The following is a 24962-nucleotide window of genomic DNA, read 5'->3' as shown; positions in this document are numbered from 1 at the left end:
CTTCTCAGCTCTACTGGTGTATTCTCTGGATTTCTTATGAGAAACTTCAGTTTTAAATCTTAAACACCAGAGGTAATCCATGAGGCATGAATGGAAAAATTTGGTATTATTTCTTGGAGCAGACTGGTCTTGAATTCAGTTGAAAGCAATTAAACATTCACACTTAGTTATATTAAGCCGTAATTTGTCTACAGCTGAAGTTGGAATGCCCTTGACTCTTGCAAGCTTTGCAGCATCTCTCTGTGGTAGGTTTGTCAGCTAATGAATTGCTTTCCTCATACAAACTTTTTAAGGGGAGAAAAAAAGTTTCATTCAATGGGTATCATTAAGACCTGCAAAGAGCAAAATTTCCATGTTAGGCTCCAGGTTTCTAGGGAAGGATTTTCAGGCATGGTTGGTGGTCAGGTTCTTCTGATGTTTCCTTCTGTTTGCTGAAGTGCTGCTCTGGTGGAGGCAGCACTGACATCCCTTCCCAATGCCTGCCTGGTTTTGGTGTGTGTTTGGCACACTGGTACACGTGGTGTTCAATAACCACTCCTGCTGTGCTCAAGGAACAGCCTTGAGCAGCAAGAGCTGCTGTGTCCTCAGGAATTCACTCTGCTCTCGTCCACTGATGAAGTTGCACCCTGCTCCCCTTGCCCCTCCCTGCCCAGCTCTCCCAATTACCCTTTTCAAGCCTGAGCATTTGGACTCCCCCTGCTCTCCAGGAGAGTGTTTGTGTTGCTCTCCTCACCAGAGTTGTGTCTGAACCAGTGTCCCAGCTCAAGGTGTTGCTCAGGCTGTCCCAGCTCCCCTCTCCTGGGGAGGGTTTTGCCTCACAGACACATTGCACTGGATACCACGTAAGGCCCTGTAGGGCTTCTATTGCTGGAAGTGATAGTGAACAGAGGTTTCATAAAATCTTGATGCTCAAAATGGTCTGGGAAGAAGCAGGAGGGACATCATGTCCATTGCCAAGGGCTGTCTTACCTCCCTCTTTGTCAGCCAGTCCCACACCTGGATCTCATTCCTGTCCCCTCCTCAGCCCATCAGCTCTGCAGAGCTGAGCCTCTGCCTCAGCAATGGAACACAGCTGGAAAGTCTTTGCTGTACTTCGACTTTAGGGATGAAATTCTGTAAAATCTGTCACTTGGTTACAGTGCTGCTGTAAAAAAAAAGGCTGTGCTTGAATGGCCTCTAGGATTATGCATGGAAAATTAGAAGAGCTTTTAATAAATGGGATTGACCATGAGTGCCTGTAGTACAAGTTACAATGTTCTGCACAAACATTGTTTGCATTGCCATTATCGAGCAATAATTCTCAATTGGAACTTATACAAATTCTGGCAGTACCTTCTATTTATCTAACCTGGAAACCTTTCCTGACCAGGCTCTCTATAATCTACTCAGAGAATTGGCAGTTTTCTTCCCTCTCTTGGCAGATATTTAATAGCCACTTTCCATGCTAGTAAACCTTCATTATTATAAAAAATGTACCAGAATGTTATGAAGAAATACCCTAAATAATTAAATAGAAACGAAGAGTGACAAAACAAACGAACAAAGTGCAATTTGAGCTGTGTTATTCTTTCCTTTTTATTTGCTAATTTGCTGAACTTACTGGACTGCAGTGGGTCTTGCTGTGATTAGAGAGAGTTTGCCAAGTTCCTTTGTAATTGTTTCTTTGCAATTAACTAAATAATAGAATGTTCTCTGTGTGGCTCTCTGGGGAAAAGAGCAGGCAGGTGCTTTTGCAATAGGATTTCCACATCTTCCACCCATTTCCCTAGAACTCAGTTTAAAAAGACCAGTAAAACATGAGAAAGAGAGAGAATATTGCCTCAGGACTGGAAATGAGAGAATTAACCTATTATTATTTCTTTCAGTTGGCTGAAAGCTTTTTTTGCTGGCCCTGGTAGTGGCTATTTTTTGTGTAAACCTGAAAGTCCCTGGCAGGATGTCAGAGGAAAGTCATGAAAACCCAAATGTATGTTCCTGCCTGCAGATGCCTCCACTCGGGGGAAGTCCTTCAAGCTGGGAAGATCCCTGGCTTTGCTGGGAGAGCAAGGCTGGAGCCAGAGCTGTCACAGAGGGGGCAGCGATGTCTGGGGGAGGCTGGAGAGCAGCCCTGGCTTTGTTATTTCCTTTGACATTGACCAGAAAATTACGGAGGAAGGCCTGGGAGGAGAGGAAGGGTAATTTTAATGGAGGCACAGCTTAGCTCAGCGGGAAGGAGGCACAGTGGGATGGAAGGGCAGAGTTTATGGAGTGTGGAGTCAGAGGTGTGGCCCGGCAGTGGCAGCTGAGTGCCGAGCCATGGTTGCCTCCCTGACCTCCCCATGACCAGCTGTAATTTAGTCCCTGTCTCAAGAGGGTAACTCATCCATCTGCTGGCACTTGGAGTGCAAACTTGCCTTCTTTTTTTTTCTTTTTTTTTTTTTTTTTAATCTGTATTGTTGGCTAAAACCTTTTTTAGCACATATTAGGTTTGATAGTCAGGGGAAAACTCCTTGCTCCACATGATATTAAAAGCTGAATTATTTAATTTCATAGTGAATCAGAAAAACCAGGGGTAAGAGATTGCTGTTTTAAAAGGTGCTCTCATTGCCAGTACCACTTCAGCAGGGATGTCTGGAATCAGAAGCTTGTGAAGAGTGAAAAATGCTACATTTCTTGGAGGGCTCTGTAGACTGCCTGGTGGTGTCAAGAGGATGGAGGACAGCACTGGCTGCCTTCTTTTGGTGGTTTAAACTAGTCTTTTTATCTTTGTGGTCTTTAACGTGGAGCACTTCTCATCTGCCTATTTTGTCCATTGATTCTTTAGCAAAGCCACTGTCAGAGCAAGTTAGCAAACACTAATACTGCTCTTTGGGTTACATTTCAGCAGGATTACCAGTGAACAAGCTGACATTTGCAGTTTGCTTTGCTTGACTGTAGAACTGCTTTCCATGCAAGGGTGATTTACTGTTAGATTTCATTCCTGGGATGTCACAACAGTGTCTCGTTTGTTCATTTGGCTTTGGCAAAAGAGAGTGTACCTATTTGTGTGGGAAGGAAAGAAAGGCTGCTATCATCTAAACATGAGAGCCTTGAAAACTGTCTTGTCATGTACTCAAGAGTTACCTGAACAGGATCAAATGAGAGATGCTAGACATCCAAGAATTGCAGATATTTCTTTGTGATGTGGCACAATGGGCTGAGATGCCATGGAAGGTATGGTGAGTGCTGGATCCTGTGGTTTGTCTCTTATTTCTCGTTTGCTGAATCCATTCTGCTCTTCATTTTCCCATATCATTATAAATAATTGTGGGGGAGAAATGAAAACTGTTGATGCCTCTGTTTCTCTGTAATCCCCAGTCCTCATTCTGCTCTAATTTAATCCAGTTGTCTCAGCAGCAGGAGGCTGAGGGGAGGCATGCACACCAGCACTGCTCCCTTTCCCCCTCACCCCCTGCCCCGCAGAGTGCCTCAAACACCCACCCCCATGGAACAGCATCCAGCTTTTCCTGTCATTTATTCCAAAACGTTTTGTGCAGTTTGATTTACATCAGCCACATCAAACAAGATCTCGGTGTGGCGTCCTGGCTGCATCTTCTATGCCCTGTCCATCACATGCTGACAGAGGTGCTTGGACTTGCAGCCTGGTGGGGGTTTTGTGTCCATCCAGAGCCCCGTGGCTGTGGTTACATCTGCAGGACAGATTCCAGCCTTGAGCATTTTAGTGCCAAGTTGCATAATCTCTGTGTCAGAAGGGCTTAGGCAGAGATCTCCTGCTCCCAGCGAGGTCTCTCTGCTCCTTGTCTTTGGGTTGTTAGAACTGGAGGTGAAATATGTTAGACCATTGGCCCTTGAAAGAATTCCTTCTCCATCCATCCATCCATCCTTGCTGGCACTGTGAAAAAAGCAAAAATAATAAGGAAGCAAATAAAACTGGCTGATGTTCAGCTGTCCTCCTGCAGGAAAATAAACCCTTTTCTTGGAGAAAGCTGGAGGGAGCTGAGGTCTTATATCTTGTACCCTTGTATGTCTTGTACTTGTGCACACAGCGCGTGGCTCTAAACCCTCTGACGTGTGTCTTAATTCTATTTGTGAGTGATAAGATTTCTTTTAGCTGCATTGATAATACTCATATGAAAATCCTGTCCTAGTCAAAAGCTATTGAAGTTTTTAGAACATCAGCAGAAATACGTTTATGTGCTCTAAGGGGTTAAATGGCCCATTTTAGCATTTTTGGTCTTCTTATTTATGAAATGCATCAGTCAGGACAATGTAAAGCATGAAATCCTGGCTGCATTTGGGAAAAGGAATAAAACCATACTTGCAAAAAGAGGTGTCTCCATAATGTCTACTGATCTGGCACCCTTTAGGAGGAAAAAACTGTCGGTATTACCCTTTTTTTTTCCAGTGGGACACGCAGCATTCCAATATTTTCTAAGTTTTCATGGGCCATCACAGTTTCTAATTCTAAACAGATGAGAGTTTCTCAAGCCTGCAAGACCTGGAAATCATTTGCCTGGTCTGTTAGAGGACTGGATGGTCCTTTTTTCCCTTTCCAATTCCAAATTATGTTGAGTGGTGTTTAAAAGACAATGCTTTGAGCAATCAGCAGTGGGTGAGGTGTGCTGCAGCAGGGCTGGGATGGAGACACAGGCATGGAGAGACTGAAGGTCTGGGAGATGGTCTGAATAGACCTGCCAAGTTTAGGAGCTCCTGCATTAATGCTGGGCCACGCTGCGTACTTACAGCAAGAATTAAATTATTCATTCTATTCCTTTTAAAAGAAAGCAGCAAATATTTTTATGCATTTCAGTTGCAACAGGAGCAGTGCAATCTTTGTAATAAAGTGAATGAATTTGGGATAGCTGCTGCTTATTGTTATTTTTTCTGTTTTACCTCACTAACCTAGCATTATCCAGAATATTTATGTACTTACTTGTTTCTGACATGATCCCCTAAGAAGGTACACTCATCTTTTTTACCTTTTACCTAAAAATATGTTCTGTTCTGTTTAGAAAGAAATGAAAAGCCTTCCCTATTGGGTCAGAGTCTTATCCTTGGGAAAGTGGTGTGTGAGTGGCTCTGTGGGGAGCCCACCACATGCACAGCTCTGTGGTGTTATGCAGTTAGATGCTGTCATTGCTGAAATATTCAGGTGTTTAGTTCATAGTTCTGATTTATGATGTCATTAAAACAAGCTGAGAGTTGTAGGTCCCTTCAAGCTGATGAATCAACACACTGGCTTTGGGTCAGGGTTTGGATGAGGCCAAACCTTTGCCTACAGAGGGTGGAAGCTGAACCAGAGCACTGCACATCTCCATGGAACAGGTGGAGGGCAGACTTGGAAATCACACAAGAGTTTCATCCATGTCTTTAGACACTTGAGTACCTCCAGAAATTTCCTCCCAAGTTTTGGGCAAACAACTGCTGGGGCAGTCAGTGCTGGGGAACAAGCTTCAGCTGGCAGGGAGGCATTGGTGTGATCAGTGGCACCAGGGGCTGGGATGTGCAGAGTGGTTGGGTCACTTTGGGGTTACTCTGGGGGGCAGTTGTTGGTGTGAGGGGTGCGGATCTGGTTTAGTGCTGGGTGTGGATACCCACCCTCTGCCACACGTGGCCCTGTGCCCAGCACCACAGAGTCATTAAGGTCGGAAATGACCTCCAAGATCATCAAGTCCAACCATCAACCCAGCACCATGACCATGTTCACTACTAAACCATGTCCTCAAGTGCCATATTCGCTCATTTTTGAGGTATTCTGAGAGATACCAAGACTTTGTTCAAATTATTGTTTTATTATTTTTCCCCTCGTGCTGTCACATAGAGGTGTCTCCTTAATGTTCACCTGGGCTCCCATTGCTGCCATTGCCTTGTGCGTGCCCAGCCAAGGGAGTGCTGGATAACATTCTGCCTCCAAGAGCTGCAAATCCGGGAGGGACAAACTTGCTGCCTCTGGATCTTAGGATGGGCGTTGAGACGGACTCGAGAGGAGCTCACAATAAGTGACTTTATGAGTGCCTTTTCCACTTGGTGTGACACAAATTGCTTTTACTCCGCCGGGCTTTAGGCTAAATCCAAAACGCACCATCCGCTGTTAGAACTGCGGGGCCGTGTGAGATCCACGGCACCAGGAAATTTGTCGGAAAGCAAACCCGGCGCTGCAGCGCGCGTGGCGGGGCCGGGGGCCGGCAGCGAGCCCCGTTCCCGGGGGAGCCGCGCGGGGCCGGGCCGGGGCGGGGCGGCGGCGGCGGCGCCAATGGGAGCGGGCGGGCGGCGCCGGGCGCGGGCGGCGGAGCCTCTCGGCGAACAAAGAGGGAGCGGGAGCGGGCGGAGGGACGGCGAGCGGGCGGGGGGGGGGACACCCGGCCATGCGGGGCCGGCGGCCGCGGCGCGGGTGAGGCGGGCGGCGCTCCATGGCCGGCGGGTCGGGGTGAGGCAGGCGCGGGCATGGCGGGCGTGAGCTACTCGCCGCCCTGGTGGGTGAGCCTGCTGCACCGCCTGCCGCACCTCAGCCTGCGCTGGGAGCTCACCGCCGCCGACTTCCGACCGCACGACGCCGAGTACCAGCAGGTGGGTCTGCCCGGGGCCGTGCGTGTGTGCGGGGCGCGCACCCCCGGCTCTGCGGGGCGGCGGGCGCGGGGGCTCGGCCCGCCTGGAGGGCGGAGGAGGAGAAGGGGGCGTGCGGCCCCCGCCGGGGCTCCCCGGGTGGGTGGCCGAGGGTGCCGTGTCCCGCCTGCTCCGGGGGGTGCGTGGCCGCCGCTCGAGGGACAGGTGCCCCCGCGGGGCCGGGGCTGGGGCGGGAGGTCACCACCCCCGGCGGGATGGGCAGCAACCCCGAGCTGCCCCCTGCCTGCCCGGAGCCCGAGTTCTTCTTGGCAGAGGTGAAATTATAGACTGATAAAATCACTGAGGTTGGAAAAGCCCTCCAAGATGAGGGAGCTCAACCTTCCACCCAATCCCGCCGTGTGCCCACCGACCCACATCGCGAAGTGGCCCCTGGAACGGGGCAGGAGCCAGCCCTGCTGGGTGCCCCGGCCGGCTCCCAGCGCTGCCCAGGCGAAGGCACCGTCCCGGCCTGGAGCCCCTGGGCTGCCCGCAGCCCACCGTGGGCTGTGCCAGCCCTGTGCAGGCTCCGCTGGCCATCCCCTTTGATGCCGCCAGCCCTGCAGCGAGGCCGGCAGTGCCTTTCCAAAACCGGCTGCCTGCCTGCTGGAAAACAGATGACTTAATGCACGAGAGTGGCGTTAGCATCAAGTGCACAGGAGGATGCTCGCAGAATACTTGGTGCAGCTCTTTTTTTTTTTTTTTTTTTTTTTTTTTTTAATGCTGCTTAGCCTGTATCCTGTGCTTGGTTGGCTAGGCATGTAATTAAAATGATTGTGGAGTGAATCTGTGTCCTCCAACATCTGTGTTCTCTGCTGTCATCTTGGAACAGAGCTGCAGTGACTCTGCTGCCTCGTTTTGCCACGGTCTCTGGTTTTGAAAACACCATTTTGCTTCTCTGAACATACTTGCAGTGTCCTATATACACAGCCTGCTATCATGCACACAGGCATGAAGGCTAAAGCATCTAAGCAGTTCTTGTTTATCCTAGAGGTAGAAGGTATTAGAAATACTTTAGGAAGCAGTATCCTTTGGCTTTTTGTTCTAAACAGATGAACGGATCTGAGAACTGAAGCTAGAGCAAAATGTGAGAGATGTATTTAAAGAGCCATGGGTAGATACAAAGAAACATCTTTATACCAGCAAATCAAAGGGACTTTTGAGCTAACTTTGTATTTTGAGGCTTCAGTTTGTTAATTTGTTTTAGTTCCCTTGGCTTAGCAGAGTTCAAGATGGCCACATGCAGATGTAACGCTGCACAGCAGCTGAACTGTATTTCCATGACCTCAGAGGGTAGCTGCCTTTAAAACAAGGGATATGCGATCCTGGAGATCAGAAGTTAAGAGTTCATTGAAAGATCTTCTTGGGAGTGTGTTATCATGAAATAAGCACTCGGTGACCTTTTGAATAGACAGCAGATGTACCAGTTTTCACTTAAATTGCTTAAAAGCATTCCTAGCAATAATCTGGGGTTGTGTTTGTTTGTCAGATAATTTTTCTCCAGTAATCATATTCCCACTTAAAGCCTTCTGCTGTTCTCCTCCTGTGTAGCTGCCTCCCCTCCCTTGATGACATTAAGGACTTCTTGCACAGCAGTCGATGGCCTTTTAAGTCTTAACATCAGCTCTCAAGAAAACATCTTATCAAATCCAAACTCGAATGTCTGGATTACTGAGGCATCTGTCGTCAAGAGAATGATTTGAGCAGCAGCAGCTTTGCTGGTTTTGGTGTTGGTGAGGGGTAGCAAGCAGGCTCCAGCACTGCAGCCTGTGCTGTCAGTGCTGTGGTTATATAACGGCGCTGCTGTGGCTCTGCAAGTTGGCTCTGGAGTTCATAGGCACACAGATTAATTTTAATGCAGTGAACCAGGGAAACTTAATCCAGGACTGGGAACTGTAATGATAAATGCTCTCTTGTGCTTTAAATGCTTCTGAAGGCCTTTTGGTTTGAATTCTAGAATTTTTTTTCTGTTAATTTGCACTTCTTGCTCTGTGTGCAGCCTGTGCTGGCATTGTCTTCCCTTCTCTTTAGGAACCTTTCATATTTAACAGGTGAGATCATATACATCCTCAACATTAGGAAGTCCATTTTTTAATTTTAACTTTGGCTTATTTTTCTTTACTTTGTAGGTTTCACTGGTGCAAACTGTGTATGTTTTTGTTTTCTATTCCATTAGTGATTGATACTCTAAGTATGAACTTTTAAACTACACACTGCGTTTGATTTCCCCAGGGGCTGAGGAGAGGTCAGTAGGGGGATGGTAGATGAGGTTTATTGGGACAGGTAAGGGCAGGGTGTCCCTAGCTGCAGTAAGGAAGGATTACCTTTGCTAAACTGCATGACTCCAATTCATCAGGTAGCTGGACTGTTGTCCATAAATAGCCATACAGCTGGGCTCACTGTCCAGTCCCACTCTGACTTGTTTTGAGGAAGGAAGCAATGTACCCTTTCTGATTCTTCACTGCTTCTCTAGAAAAGATTTCCCAACCCATGACCACGGGAAAGCAGCACTTTCCTTATAAAACTCTTTTCTTTAGTCACCTTTTAGTAAATACCCACCTGTTTCTTGTACTCGTGTTTTGATGACGGGCTTTGAAATTGTGCATCAACTGAACATCCCACTCCAGCCAGAAGTGGAATGCAGTGGCTTGGGTTTGCATGTTTCCTGTCACTTGTTGCAGTGCCACGTGCTGCTGCAGGTGAGGAGGCTGCTGCCTGAAGAGGCTTTGCACCTCTGCCTAGCAGGATTAGTGTAATGCCAAGCCGCTATTCCCCTGGAGCAGCAGCCCAGCGATTGTGCCCTGAAACCTCTCTGAAGGAGGGCAGATAAGCACTGTGCTGCCAGTCTTTGAAGTCTCGGTCTTTGTTAAGTCTTCTGGGACCCTGGGTGATGGGGGATGTCTAGCAGGATGCAGATGCAATGGCTGCTTCTGCTGTTCTGTCCCGAGCAGCCCCTTGGCCAGAGCAGCAGGGCCGCCCGCTGTGCGCTGGGCTGTCTCAAGGCGGCTGCAGCCATTGTGTACCAACCTACCGGGGCTTCCTCCTTTTGTCTGAGAGCATGAGAAATGCTCATGGCAGTACTGCTGCCAAGGGCTGAGATCAGTGCAGCTGCAGGTTTTGGCTGCATACCTTCCTCACCTGAGTCGGGCTCTAAAACACTCTCCCTCTCGGTATTACTTTACCCTTTATCTTCTTCCACAGCATATCTTGTTGCGTTAGGTTAGACCAGCGTGTGGAGGAGTAGAACAGATCCTTCCCCTCTGGACTAGATTGTTTAAAAATGTATGTGTATCCTGATGTCCTTCAGATGCTCTGCTTCTGCCACAACAAGCAGTACAACCAGTTGTTTTCTTTTTCTGGGGGAATTGAGGTGAATCTCCATGTAGAATGAGCTGGGGTTGTAATCCTTCTTCTGCAGGGGTTTGGCACGCTGGTGAGTCCTGTCAGAGCTGCCTTCATGTGCTACTTGCAGGACTTGCTCCATAGTCCTCCCTACAGAGGATCTTATCAGACCAGTTCTCTTCCTAATCCTCCCATGAATCATTGGGGTTGAAAATATCTTGATATGAACAGCTTTGTTCTGGCTGTATTCTCATCTGAGTCATACTGCAGTGCTCTGCAAAGCCTTTTCATTGTGTAGTGAGTCACAAATTCTAGAGTGAAGGGAATGTAAAAATGGAGCAGAGCTCCTGTTCCTTCTGACAGCATCATGCTAATACCAGTTCAGGTCTCCCTGCCTTCTGCTGCTGATCAGATCATGATGATCTTGCCAGTACTGTCCACTTACTTTCCAGTTCAGTTGATTGGCCCAGTGAGACGGTCCTGAGACTGCTGCTGTCACTAGTTTAATTTATTTAGCAATGTAGGTACTCCTACTTGTGACTGACTTAGCTGTGTGGCATTGAATTCACTTTCTTTCTCAGGGTAGAGTTGGTGAAGAGCCTTGAAGTAGTGTGGAGGTCATGTGCTGGAGAGAAATAGAAAAGCTGAATGGCTTTGTAATACAGCACAACAACAGGTAATGGGATATCTGCTCCACTCAGGGTGTCTGTACACTGACAGAAAAGGAGGCTACAGCACTTTATCTCAGGAGTCTGACTGTGGGCTGAGAAGTGCACTGTGAACAGTGAAGGAGAAAAGAGGCTGTAAAAGCTAAGCCACGGAGCCCTTTGGAGTTTCTGCTTTTTCTTCATTGCTGGAAACTGGCTATGTTGAAACAAACCTATGTAAACGCAAAGGTTATGTGTGAGTCAGGCTAGAATAGAGGAAAATTCTCCAGCATCTTTGAAACTCATCCCTTGCACCGCTTCGTGCCTTCTCAGTACGAGTCAGAGCTGCAGATGCACGGTTAGTAGGTGTAATGGCAGCTGTTTGTGCTTTGGAAGATGACTGATGATTGATTCACACCAATTAAGATGCAGAATCGTGCTGGAGGAAGCAGTGATAAGAGCAGGGACATGCTCTATCCTTGGCTTTGAGATGCTCTCTTCAGTGTTGTCACCCAGGAGTTTCCCATCATACATCTGTCAGTGCTGTCGTGTCGTAGTGTTCTTTTTCTCCCTCTGTACGTGTGCTGAGAAGGGATCCAGCAGGGAAAGGTGCTGTGTAAGCCCAACGATCCTTCCCTTTTTTTGGCTTGCAGACTCTAATCCAAGGCATGTGTGTTTGAACCCATAGCCAAAGGTTCAGAAAGGAATTAATTCTGTCAGGTACTTTCTGGCTCTGTGAGGCTGTTTCCCTACACATAACAGCTAACGTCGTCTTTGGAAGTATTTCTTGGCTGGAGAAACATGATGGAGCCCAAACTGCCAAAAAACTTGGATTATAGAGATTGTTTTAGAACTTCCTCTACTGTACTGGCATCTTATTTCAATTTTGAAACCAAGAGTCTTTCTGTAAATTGGAAACATGTGTATTAGTCAAGTTGGATGACGTGTTTTAGTCTAGTTGGCTCAAAGTCAGAGGGTAATGTGCCTTTCTTCAAGGGTTGGACTGAAGGTTTCTTTCTTTCAAGAACAGATGGACCTTTTCCAAGGTCTGATCAGCTATCCTGCTGTAGCACCAGTTTGCTCATATTTCCAGAAAGGTTAAATGACCCCTGTTAGTAGAATCCAATGTTTTCTGATGAAATTTAAGTTGTTTTTATTTTTTAAGAACTGCTGGTAAATTCCTTCTTCCCTTTACTCATCAGTGTTGGCTGCATGAGTAACCATGCAGTAATGCCTCCTATCAGCAAACTGGTGCTGTGCTCTGACTCTTCTGTCTTTGATCTGGAAGAGCCTTTACTGAGGAGCTGCATCACAATGAATAACCAAAAATACCAAAGGTAAAAATGTTTTCTGTTGACCATTCATCCAGTCATGCAGCAGCATATGGTATGCAGAGAGGAAAAAAGTCCACCTTTGCCAGCTTTCTGTCTGCAGCCTTGCTTTGTTTTGCTGACCCATGCTGTGCTGCCACGTTTTCAGATGGTCTCCTGAGAACTGGCAGTTTCTGGAAACGCTGGCTGTAATTACCTTACTCTAGTCAAAAAAAGCAACTGTTCTAAAGGCATGGTTTTAGCACAGTACACAGGGGTAAAAGGTGTCTTGGAGGAATGCGAAACACCTTGTGGTGCATGGAGGAAAGGAGATGCAGGTGAGTGTGCAAGGATGTAAACCATGCTCGCTTCCTCTGGGTAGGATCCTAAAACTGTTCATCCTGCACAGAGAAGATGCTGGTGCCCAGCCTGGTGAGCTTCCCAGTCTTAAGACACATTTATGGAGCATGTGGTGCCCTGAAGGTGCCATGCTGGTCTCAGCTGGAAGGGTAGAACCAGAGTTGAAAATGTGTCTGGTTGTGGTGGCCAGCCACTGGCACCCTGGTGCTTCTGCACCTACACAACATTTGTCTTCCTGAGAATGCTCCATTTTTATCCACATGAGTGTAACACCATAGGACTCCTGGTCTGCAAAACCTGATCTCTAGCAGTCTGGAGAAAGGGGTAAGCAAATTCAGTTCAGTCTTAGCGTGTCTTGTCTCTTTTTGTTCTTTTCCCCTTCATGCCCTTTTGAGCAGAGGAACATCTGTGGTCTCCAGGTTAACCAAGTGCCTTTGTTTAAATGTTGATCCAATAAAGCAAGCAGTGCTTAAAGCTGATGTTGATGAGGATTTTTAGTGTTCTTTATTTTTCATTATTAGGGAAAGTGAGAAATTCTCACCCAGAGGAACATATCCCATTAGGCATGACTCTGGAGATTAAGGGCAGGAAGTCAGGTGCTTTCTCTGACTTAATCCCGAGGTTCTGAATGTGGATTAAGGGGCTGTGCTACAAGTCTTCTTGAGCTCTTACTTGTATTTTGGGATTATATTTATTTTGGAACCTGTAAACAAAAACCTGTCCATTAGGTATGAGAGAGAGGAAAGTTATGGGCCTGTGTCTCATCGGGTTTCTTGCCTGAAAGTGTTTGTTCAGAGGAACAAGCACTCTCCAATCCCTTGGAATTTGTCTTCTTTTCTGTTCTTTCTGTTTCATTTGGTTTGGTGTTTTTCCTCTCCTTTTTCTTCCAGGACAAGGCTAATTTTACACCTCCTCTCCTGCTCCCCTTCCCCCAGCAGCACTCACTGATGGAAAGGGTGAAGTCCAGAGTTGGTGATGTTTGTGTTGTAGGACTCTGCTGTGGCAGAGCTTGCACGGTCACCCCGCTGTGACCCCGTCCAGGGGACACTCCTGTACCTGTAGGATGGGTGTGCTGAAGGGCCAGTGATGATGGCCAAAGCTTCTCCTGAAGTCATTCTTTCACAGTCTTTGATGTTAAGTGAATTTGCTTGGGTGGCTGCAAGGAAGCAGTGAGTAAGGTGGTGCTCACTCTTAATTTTCTTAGCGTGAAGGGGAGTCAGCACCTTGTATGCATTAACCTCTTGGTGACTGTCAGTTCTCTTCTTGTTTCTGTTTTAATTTTCAGTAGTGACTTTTCCACCAGTTATGGTGGAGATTTCCCATTCCCCTTGAGTGAGTAGGAGAACTTGGCTTGTTTTCAGCTGGATGTGATTCCCATAGCTGGGGGAAGGGATGTGATGTCTGGGAATTTATTTGCTCTAAAATTCAGATGAGACCCAAGTAACTTTGGAATATATCAGAATTAACTACTGCACTGAACCTCAGTTCTCACTGTTAAGACATAAATAAGACTCATAATACTCAGGGACTTATTGATGAATGCTGAGATAATAATAATAATATCCAAGCTCAGTAACTTTGCTCCTCTCTTGGCAAGACTGCTGCACTTTCTGGGTATGTCATCCTACCAGGTCTTTGTTTTAGCTGATGACAATGATTAACAAGACAGATGAGCTAAAATCAAGGAGGATCAAGTTCATGCAAGACTTCTAGTCCTGGGGATGCATTCATATGACAGTCTGAAAAAACAAAAAAGTCATCACTGTTAGAAATCCTCTCCTTTCCTCCACTTCAAGGAGTGACTGATGTGTTGCAGCAGTGAAAAACTGGGAATTGGTTACATTTATTCTCAAACCAGAAATTATTTTGGTGCATAGCAAAGGGGTCTCCAGGTATCTAGTGATTAGTGGCTGTGGGGCAGAGCCATGCTGATGCTATTTCTTTCTTTTTTTTTTTTTTTTTTTTGCGTTAGATAAACTAGGAAAGAGCAAAACACAGAGCACTTTCATGTTGCAAAAGCTTTCATTTCAAACTTTTTTTTTTTTTTTTAGATTTCTGCGTAATGAGCCTCTTATAGTTTTTCAGTCTGATCTTGTAATTGTGAGCTTTAGGGTTTGGTAAGCTGCAAATGTGCACGTTTTTGCAAAGCAGTCATTTGTGTGCTAAGGCTGAAAGGCTATTCTCTTGCAAGAAGAAAGAAAAGTAGGTTAGCGTGCAATCCATGGCCACAGCAGTTGGTGTAGCTCAGTCAGGATGCTTGTGCCATTCCCTTCTCCAAGCACTGGGTAACATAAGGGTAACATTTGCAATAATATGTGCTTTCACATGCTTATCAGGTTGCTTGCTTCAGCAGATGTAATGTGTGCCAGCCCCTCTTTTTAGTTATTATTTTAACAAATGAGCAGTTTTTGGTCAATGGTGAGAGCAGCATTAAAACTATCCAGGGAAAGAGCTCACACTCCCCTTCACCTTCACTTAAACTGGAGCTGCACCCTCGGATTGCGATTTCATTTCCTGATTTCCTCGGTCACTACTAAATGCTTTTTCTGGCTGATAGGGCTCAGAATGGTGCCACACGTGCATATGCATGAAAGCCCTTTGTAGTGTGAAATTAGGGATGAAAGATATTGCTAATCAGCCCTAACAATGCAGGACTTATTCCTGGACGAGGGGAAAAGGGAATGTGGGGAATGGATGTTTCACAAACGTATAACACATTCAGACACGTTGTTATGCCAGTGTTGGTGTCTGTGCATGGACGGCCTTTTCAGGCTGTAAAATGCTGCTGTTCATGCAGGGAATTTAAACAAGCCTTCTATTCAACGCCGAAATTCAAAATAACGCCAAAATCCAAATGGAGGCACTTCAGTTGCATAATAGTGTCTGTTACAAGGAGGCCTTGGTGCAGTAGATGATGTAATGCTCCTTAAGATAAGGCCCAAGCTGGGCTTGGGGAAAAAGGGAAGATGGTGTCAGTGACAGAGCCATTAAAAGTATTGCTAATGGTGTCAAAGCTAACCATAGGGTGTTAATTAGCACGCCTGAATAATTCCAAAGTTGATTGTGTTACAACTGTACACGTGGAAAAGCTGCTCGGTGCTACCTGTTTTCTCTGATTAAAATCGCTTTTTCCCTGGGATGAGGTTTCTTGAAGTTCAGCAGTGTGCTCAAGTTCCTGTAGCTGATAAACTGGTAATTTTGACTCTTGCTCTAGGAGCTAAGAATGCCTCAGTCTGCCAAAGAGATGCTTTCTGCTGCTTGCTGAAACTGTAATGCTCCTCACCGGGGCTGTGCCTGTAGCTGTTGCTGTTCCGACGCCTCCGGCAGCTTGTTACTTTATTTCCTCCTTGAGTCTGTGGTTCATCTATGCTTATTTTCTTTAGTCTAGGAATAGCCTGTGTCGCATCCTCACTGCGAGTGCCTCCAGCCCGTTTTTGGGCTGGCGTGGTCACAGGGGGGACACAGGATTGCTGCCTTACCTATGGCCCGCCCCATCCCCTTTTCTCCCTGGTTTTACAGTATTCGCTCCAGGAAATGCTGAGAAAGTCGGGAGTAATGGAATTCATGAAATTCAAGCTGTGCTTCAATGAAAACGTGTTTTCAATTTCTGCCTCCTTGGGAGCCTGAGACTGAACTGTAATTGTCGGCGCTGGGTGGGGGCTGGGGCCGGGATGAATGGAAGTGCCGGAGTCAGCGCTCTGCGGAGCCTCTCGCCCGCATCTCTCCGCTCCCTCTCGGCATTCAAAGGCCGGGGAGCGCTTTGTGGCAGCTTCAGGAAGCGTTTTTGTATTCAGCTGTCCAAAAAGCCCAGGCGTTTTCCTGCTGGGTTTGATCTGGCTGTCGGGGTCTGAATGACAGTGACATGTTGGAGAGGAACGTGATGGGGGAAGCATCAGCTGCGGGTGGTTTATCCCCCCTCTCTGCTCTTGATCCTGCTCACGGTGTCCTTTGAGTGTCCTGCAGCCGATTAAGGGTGAGAATTATAATGGTGACTCAAAAGCCTTTGGTAAAACTCATTAATTCATTCCTCCTTTAATTAGACACCCAGCCATGGGCTTATAATTATCAGAGCCCAGGAACGTTTGCAGCTGTTATAAGCTGTGCTGCATCAATTGCAGAAATCGTGGATTTTTGGCAAATGCAGATATGGTGAACTCTTCTCAGTTCTGGTTTTTGGTGAGGAACGTGCAAGGGCATAGAAATGAAAGAAGCAGCTGAGTGTTTGTTGTGACTGACCTCTGGCTGAATCTTGCCTTGTGGTGTTGAACTGAGAGGAAAGGGTGGAGTTGTCCTGCTTATAAATATTTTTTTTCCTTGGGAGGTGTAATAATGTAGCTTTCAAAGAGAGAAAAGAGGAAGGAGAATCAAATGAAAATATTATCTTAATATGGAATATTGTATAAAGCTTTTAGCATCCAGTGGAATTACACTTTTGGAATAAGTTAACAAGAACAGTTGCAGGCGTTGCACACAGCGCCCATTTTGGTTTTTGGAAGTTAGTGAATAGCCGGATGTTCTACAATGAAAAGTACCAGGTACTTTTTTTGAGTCTTCTGGGGGAAGAAAATCAATAGTGAACTTCTATTATTCTGTAATCTCTTCTTGTTTCTGAAATGGGAAGCAAGGTAATTTTCAGAACTAATTTGTGCAGCTGACCCTCAGCAACAGATGATTGGATTCTTCTGAAAGAAGCTTGTGCTGCTTCTGGTACCTTTGAAATGCCCATGGGTTTTTTTCTTTTGCAGAAGAAGAACTAGAGGGAAAGGATTCCAGGGAAGGACTTATTTCTACCCTATTGCATCTCTGCTTGTAGTTCTGATCCTTGTGAATGCCATGGTAGACCCTGATAATACAATCTCCTTTTAGCATTGGGCTGACAGGCTGTCAAGTGCAAGCAATCCAGAGAAAAGCACAGACCTAGGAAAAGGCAGGGATGGAGAGAGCTGCCAGCCACTGGGCTTAGACAGAGATGATTGAAGAGATAGGTTTCATTTTTTAATATTATTTCCTTAGAATTTTTAACTTCAGTAAGGTTAGAATGAACATTTTGGACTTGAAAAAAATGGGAGCTGTTGCACAAGAGTAGATCAGAGGTACTGCTAGGCAATGGCAAGTATTAATGTTCATGTTCCCTTAAGAGGCAAGCTGTTTCAATTGGAGTAGGTGGCAGGAAAAAATGGATCAGCTGTGTTTTGGGTCTTCTTCTGTCTGGATTTAGTGGAAAGCACAGATAGTACATCCAGTGAGGATGGAATGATTTTTTTGACACTTCTGTAGCTAAACAGAAGTCTTTACTTCTGATGAGGGTGCTATTTTAAAACCACTGTACAACACTTCTTGTGTGCCTTTTTGTATTACAGTATGTGGCTGCTGTCTTCTGTTTGTCCTTCCCATCCTCTCCCCACACAGTCTGAGTTATTGTTGGTTTATGAGACTGAGTGGTGCCTGGAACTCGGGTGGGACTGGGCTTCATCCCTGGCCTCTGAGGTCAAATATGCTGGGTCTGCTGGCCTTTCCTTATTTCTGTATATATTTAAAATTCCTGCAGGTTAGACAACAAAGGTTGGATCAACCTGAGTGGACAAATTAGCTGCAGCAGCAAATTTACAAGGTTAAAATTGCCTTTCGGTCACATAAGTGCAACTTGGTAAATATCCTGCTGAGGTTCTTGGCTGGTCTTGGAGACCATGTTCTGGGGAAGGTTTTGTACTCTAGCAGTGAACCTCTTGATCACTGCAGAGGCTGGGTTTTTCTGAGCTTTTTCAGCCTGACCTGCTGCAAACTAAAAAATCCCTTTGAACACAAGCTCTTCAGCATTTTAAACGCTCCAATATTAAATGGCAAAGTGAAGATGATGAATATGAAATACGTCAGGTGCTGTTGACAGAATTCTCCGTGTGGACGAGCGGCGCTCTGGGAGCTGCTTCCAAGGTCTTGGAGAAGCCGTGTAAGTGATCCTGGATGCTGGGAGCGTTCTGCTGAGGTGTAAATAACAAGGTTGGACAGTTTACGCTGGCTCTGCTGTTTTTATTAGTGCAGCTTAGCTTTCGCCTCGGGTGATGTGGAGGTTATGGGAGAAGGAGGAAGGGACAAGCTGTGAGCTTGCCTCCTCTCCCAGCAGAGGATGATGAGAAGGTATGGGGATCTGGTTACCCTAATCCCTCCTTGGCATGTTAATTCTTCTTCTCTCTGTACTTGTATCTTATGTCTGAAATTCTTACTGAGGCAACTGCTTGCTGGGTCACGTGTGTCTCACTGCAGTGCCCTTTCAACCTTTTTTGTGTGCATTTTCTTGCAGCTATTAGAATTCAGTTGCCTGCTATAGTATTTCACCGCTGTTAATTTTTTTTCTCAAGAAAATGTTGCTCTGAGATATGGCTGCTTGTCTTATTCCTGTCCTAAATACATTTGCTAGCTATTTGCTAGATATGACGTCTTCTGCCTGTTGTTGACTCACCTCTCAATGTCCTCTGCAGATCCAAGTTCTTTTTTGTGGACAGATCTGAATCACCTTCTGCTGATGGGAGGAAAGGTGCCTCTTGGACCACAGCAGTGACAAATACCACTGGTGAAATGTAGTTCTGCAGGTGTAACCCATGGGCTGGACTCTCATCACTAACTTAATAATTAGGTTTGGTTTACATGTGCTGGCTCCAGCAAGGGTGGTCTTGGTTATGTGATGCAATAAATTAAACACGAGGTTCCTAAGAAAGAACCAGTTTCTAGGATAGGCTTTGAAAGTTCATCAAGGTTCAAGTTCAAACCAGGTGTGTCTGTTTTTTTTTTCTCTGCCAAAGTGAAATTTGCTGCTTTGTCAGATGTAGTGAATGTTGAGCTTCCTTTCTAACATCTGTGCCTTCAGCTGGGATTCACCAGCAGTTTAGTTCTTTACTTCCTACTCACAAACACATCCATCAGCATTTCTTTGATACTAAAGCTAGTCCTACAAGGCTGTCATCCTTGAGGATGTGATCAACTAGGCTTTTATCCTTGAGTTGTGTTCAACTAGCCTTTGACATGCTGTTGCCTTCCAACAAGTCACTGGTCACGTCTCCTGGGAAAATAGAGATCCTGAATATTTTCTGTGTAGCTGCACTCAGACCTTGGGCAGTGCGTGGTCATGGCCTTGTGCTATGAATATGGCTAACTGTAAACAGGGCTGAGAGCTTCTGGAAACTGCTATTGTCCTCAGCTTTATTCCCAGTGAGGAATATTTTTTGTCCTGGACAAAAAAAATACACGTGTGAAACGGAACTGCAGCGCTGCTTTAATGCTGCAGTAAGGAAATAGTACATGGTGAAAAGTCTGATGTTAACTGCAAGTTGTATCTTCTTTTTGTACTCAAAACATTAACTATACTGGGATAAGAATCTTTTTCTTGGTACACCTGTGGTTTGGCCTGTGTGGCTCTTTGTGTTCCAGGACAGTATTTCTGCTGATGTAGATGAGTGAGCTGATGGCTGGAGGAAGAGTTTGTGTGTGTGTGCACATACCATCAACTGGGGGAATGGTGCATCAGTGCTGCACTTGGGCTGCTGGTTCTTGCACAATCCTGGCTGTGAAGATCTAAAGCTCTTCCACTGCTGCTGAGTGGGATCTCAGTAGGTAGGAAAGCATCTCGTGTGATTCCCAGCTGCTCACAAGGACCAGGGTCTTTAGGCTGTTTATGCTGTTCTCCTTGCTATCATGTATTTACCATCCAGGCAGATAAACCCCCAAGCTTGTGCCCCTGGTGAAAAGGCTTCCAAGAGGGGTTACACATTCCAGGCACGTCCTGGCTCAAGCTGAGTTAGTCATGCGTCTCACCAGGCGTGTCAGATCTGAGATGATCTGTCTCTCTGGCTGCTGCTCTCCAAATCCATGCACTGTAAGAGACAGTAATCAACAAAAGGGCAGTTGGAGTTGTGGAGCCTGGTTACATGATCTTGTCACTTCTTTCACCCTGATCTTCAGAGACAGTGTTTTGAGTGCAGAAGTATTTTCAGGAGCCTGGGAAAGTGGCAGGGACTGTACTGTTCAGCTGCAGGGCACTGTCTCAAATAAAATAGTGGCAGCCAGTGATAGGAAAATTAAAAATATCTCATTCTTCAGGAGAAAACCACATGAAAACTTGATGCCGTGCTGTCCCTCATGATCATATTCTGTGTCTGGAAGTTACTGCTGAAGCTGCTAGTCATTACATGTAGGATTGCACTATCATGTCTTCAAATGTATGCAAAAACCTGTTCGTGTGCCTTCCCTTACATGCTTTCCACCTGAGGGCATAATCTAGTGACAATGCAATCACTTCCATAGCAACCAGCATGTCATAAACAGGGTTATGGCACCTAGGATAGAGGATAGAGGCACAAAGAATGCAGGAAAGAGCTGCCCCCTCATTATCATGGAGCAGAGCAGGGTAAATAATGACCTGAGTGTGGCACCCAGGGGCTGTGTCACCAGAGAACAGGGGAGGAGGAAGGACACAGGTTCACGTGTGTGGTGTGTCCTTAAACTGGTGTGACAAAGCCTTGAGAAGGTGAATCTGTGTCGTTAGCAGGGCAAGGTAAAGCCTACAGAGAGCCTGTTACTGATCTCTAGGTGCAAGTGCACCAGGCTGCATTGGCTCAGCTAATGAGATTAAACCCCTGAAGGCACCAGGGACACATTCTAGCCATCCCTTGCCTTCCTTTTTCCCACTTCCCAGTCATGGATACTCTTTTCCTCCAGTCTGTAAAGGGTAAGGTTTGTCTGCTATAAAGTGCTGCATTTTTTTCCCGCTAATGCTGTCTGCAGAGTTAAATTAAAATACTTTCTCAATACACATTCAAGCTTGCACTCTCTTTTAGCATAAACTTGAGTTGTTTTATTGTCAGAGATGATGGGAAGAACCAGCAAAATCAAAAGCTTCTGTCTTTAGCTCCTTCTGCAGAGAAGACAAACAGTGTCATGTAATGTTCTTCTGCAGACCCATAAAGGAAAGAGAACTACTTTACTTGCACACAGTTACTGCCACTGGTATTGTAGTTGGTTTTATGCTGCATAGATTTAAGTGAGAACAGTTACTGAGTGCTTTGTAGGAGTGTTTGAGCAGCTGCTCTGCTCTACATTGTTCTGCAGTTTATGCACCACTTGCTTTTGTTCAATAAAAGGCAGCATGAAGCACGGGAGTTATTGCAGATATTTGGTCCGTGGCTTCAGGGTATCTTATCATGGGGCTGGTCAAAACTTCTTTCTAGTGGATTGCTCTCACTCTTTGCAGTGTTTGGGTGATGTAATGAAAGACTCGATTGCTTCAGTCAGTCAAAAGTACTGCCTGGCTCTCTCCCAGGAGCTTTAACACCTGCTAAAAGGGTGAAGAATTCTGGGCAACTGCTGCCAGCCCTTAAGTGCTGTGAAAAGTCTCTTGTCAAAGATCCAGCTTTCTGTCCAGGTTGGGAGTCAAGATAATGTTCCCCACCAATCGAATGGGCTTGGTGAGAGCAGCTCTGTTGTTGTCTGAACTACTTTTTGTAGTGATGGTGTTTTCAGAGAGCCGAGTTTGTGGAAAGGGATCCTGATCACTAGCAGTGATACAAAATTGCTGAGGAGGACATGTCTCTCTTCTTTTTATTGTATTTTTACTGCTGGTCCTGCAATCAGTGAGGTCTGACAGCCCCACCTAATTAGAGAATAAGCTTAAATAAGAGATACTGTGAGTCCTGCACTGGGGCAAGTAGGGTTTTTTGTTCCTGATTAGGATTCTCACCCAAAATATATTCCCAAATGAGGCTTTAAATATCTGTCTATAAAGAATAGGAAGAAAAATTTCCTGTAGGGAAGGGAGGATCTCAAGCCTGACATATTTCAAGTGCAAGTTGAATGTGTGGTGTTGCCTGGCTTAAAAATATGTATAAAACTACTCATGCAAAGTGATACACCTGGTTCCCTTTTGTGGCAACCTTCATGGGAGAGTTCATACATAGCCTGGAGTTTTTCTGTTTTACACACTCGTGAATTCCACTTTGGGACAATGTTCCAAACAGGCAAATTGCAGATCTGCACGTGTAACAAGGCATTTGGTGCTTCAGAAAAACTGTTTGCAAGTGCAAAGTTAGCCATGAAGGTAACTGTAGGTATCAGTGCTGAAGGTTGCTGTAAAGCCAAGGAATGTGGTTCACTGGTCAAGATAAGGTGGCTGAAAGTCCATCCAGCTGCAGCAGTGAACTGAAAGACACTGAAATAAAAGTAAACACAGCAGGCAAATAGCAAATAAGTAACTAAGCACCAGTTCCTGGTGTAGATGAAAATGCGTTCCAGGAACCACAGCAGTAAGAAAGGGTGATATCATGTATTTCTGCATTTGATATTCTGGAACCTCTCACTGAGAATGCTGATCTAGTACTAACAGCTGTTCTTAAGTAGCCTAATTTAATTTTTAAGTTTGTGTAAGTACTCCCTGCAGGACTGATAAATGCTCTTTGTGTTGTTGTTAGTGGAAGCGGCCAACCTCAGTGATGCTGCAAACATACAAAAGTCATTTTAAGGCACCAGAAGGTGTGTGTTGAATGATAGGCCAAAAGTCAGAGCAACCACAGGGATGGCTCATGGCAGGAATGACCCATTGCTCAGCTATCGATGGCTGTGGCCTCAGTGTTGTATGGGAGGCTGGATTAAATAATCCTTCCCAAGAATTCTCAGGCCAGGACTCTCTCCTGACTCCCTGTTGCTTCAAAGAGCTGCAGTGGATGAGTGCAGAGTAGGAAGCAGAGGAGGCAGCTGGCTGTTGACCAGTGGATTTCTCCTTCCTTTGCTGGATCCCTCCTCATACTTCCAGTTTGAATGTTGTGGGCTGTGTTTCTAACCTGAGATGGGAGGCTTAAAACAGCAGACTGAAGAGTCTGTGCTCCTGGGCTTTCATTCTGAAAGGCACTGTAACCCCAAATCTGCCAGTCAGAAGTTGTGAACATATTAGGGAAAGAAAAAGGGCCTGGTTTGTGGGTTAGAAGTGCAAGTCCCTCCCAAGGCCAAGTGAGGACCAGGTGAGGAGCAGCACTGGTGCCTGTTCTTCAGCAGGTGCTGGTGGATCCTCCCCTGGTGGCTGTGCTGTGTCGGGGCTGTGACCCAACAGCTTCAGCTGTTGTGACTGGAGAAGCTTTTCCCTTGAAAGGGAATTTTCCCTTGAGGTTTGTTGGCTGGTTGTGCAACACCTTGGGCTTGGCCCGTCAAGCTCTTCTGCTGTAGCACTTCTGTCTTGTGATTCTTCATGGATAGAAAGCATTGGTTATTAATCCAAAGGTAGCAGAAATACACTATTGGTTATTTATACAAATTGGTTATTAATCCAGAGGTAGCAGAAATACACAGTAGATGCAGTAATCTCAGCATACCTAGGTAGAGACAAGAGAAAAAGGAGTTGGTGGGAAGAATAGCTCAGGATTGCACTGTGAGGGGGGAGCTATCAGCCAGTTTGGGATGTGAAAGAAAACCCACTTCCTCCTTCTGCTTTATAGTTTTGGCCTCAGTGAGTAGTGCTGTGGGTTTTCTGCAGGAAGGCTTCAGTGTGTTTAAGGTTTTCAAGCTCAAAGGCCCAGGACTGCTGACTGGGGAGCTGTCTGTTGGTGGGAGGATGTGATGCTTTCAGAATGCAGAATTGCAGTTGTGAGATGAATTGCCTTTAAGTAGGTGGGGAAGTGGAGGAAGTCTCCATTATCAACAGCAAGTGTCCAAAGTGGCTTAAATTTCCCAGTGAAATACACAGTGAAAAGTTGCAAAGAGTAAGTTTATCACAAGTAGAGAAATCAAATTGCAGTCAGTGCTTTCTACAAAAGGCACAATTTTGCTTTTAGCTTGTGGGGCTCACTTTTTTCCTAGAGAAAAGTTGGTATTTCGTGTACCTCACGGCATTGTGTAAGCTGTGCATGGAATGGTCCTCGCAGAGCAGCTGGAGGCATGTCAGGATGAAGGTGGTGATCAGGGTGACAGGAGCAGGGGAGCTGCTGGCTGTGCTAACTCTGGTACTGCAGGCCAGACTGGAGCAGCAATCCCAAGTAAGGAAATCTGCTCAGAAGACAGAAGTCAGCCAGCAATCTTTTATTTGGTTCTTGACTGAGCACTCCAAAATATTCCAAAAGGGAGATTCAACACAAAGCCTGCCATGTCCCACGCTTTTCCACCCAACTCTTAGAGCTGGAGCACGAGGAAGGCACAGGGGCTTTGTGTGCCCCAATGACACATGGCTCAGTGCAGAGGGCTGGGCTGCACTTATTGACAAGGTGTGGGTCTGTGAAGCAGCCAAAGCTTCCACTGGGCATGTGGACTTGGCATTTCTGCCTCTCAAACTGATCCAAGCAGTGTTCTGCTGGGAGGTGGAAGCTTTGCAGTAATTTCTTCCCCAGATGTAGCTGCTGTGAAAACAAATGTTCAAGGACTATTTTCTCACAATGGTTCTCTATCAAGGGCGCTTCAGCGTTCACCAGTTACTGGATTAGCATAACAAGGGTGGTTTGAAGCAATGCTGATAAGAGCAGAGTGTTTCCTGCCAGAATTACGATCGAGCAACTTATAATTCTGCTGTCTTGCACTTTTTTCAATCCTGGACTCAAAAGGAAAGCTTTGTCTGCCTGAAGTGTCACCACTTCCTCTTCTGCATCTCTACAGTGCAGAAGGGTTTGGTGCTGTCCAAGTCTGCAGTGCACAGGCTGGGGCTGGTGCTAGAAGAGGTCACTCTTCTGGGAACTGTGGAGCATTGCAAAAATATTTCCTC

The 24962-nt window shown here is 46.0% G+C and overlaps 1 protein-coding gene across 4 annotated transcripts in view; it reads left to right on the top strand.

Moving 5' to 3' along the window:
- The first annotated feature begins 6411 nt into the window (after nt 1–6411).
- Nucleotides 6412–24962, top strand: part of TTYH3 (tweety family member 3) — a 74971-nt gene continuing 56420 nt past the window's right edge. For 3 of the 4 annotated variants that reach the window (XM_053992084.1, XM_053992082.1, XM_053992081.1), the window contains exon 1: nt 6412–6546. In XM_053992084.1, the coding sequence (XP_053848059.1) occupies nt 6424–6546 (123 nt within the window). In that variant the 5' untranslated portion in view covers nt 6412–6423. Of the gene's footprint in view, nt 6547–20580; nt 20637–24962 lie in introns of those variants that run through there. The other variant, XM_053992083.1, reaches the window with a different exon arrangement.

Source organism: Vidua macroura, chromosome 16 (assembly GCF_024509145.1).
Source record: "Vidua macroura isolate BioBank_ID:100142 chromosome 16, ASM2450914v1, whole genome shotgun sequence".
Lineage (NCBI taxonomy): Eukaryota > Metazoa > Chordata > Aves > Passeriformes > Viduidae > Vidua > Vidua macroura.
This window is presented reverse-complemented; position numbering and strand designations above follow the sequence as displayed.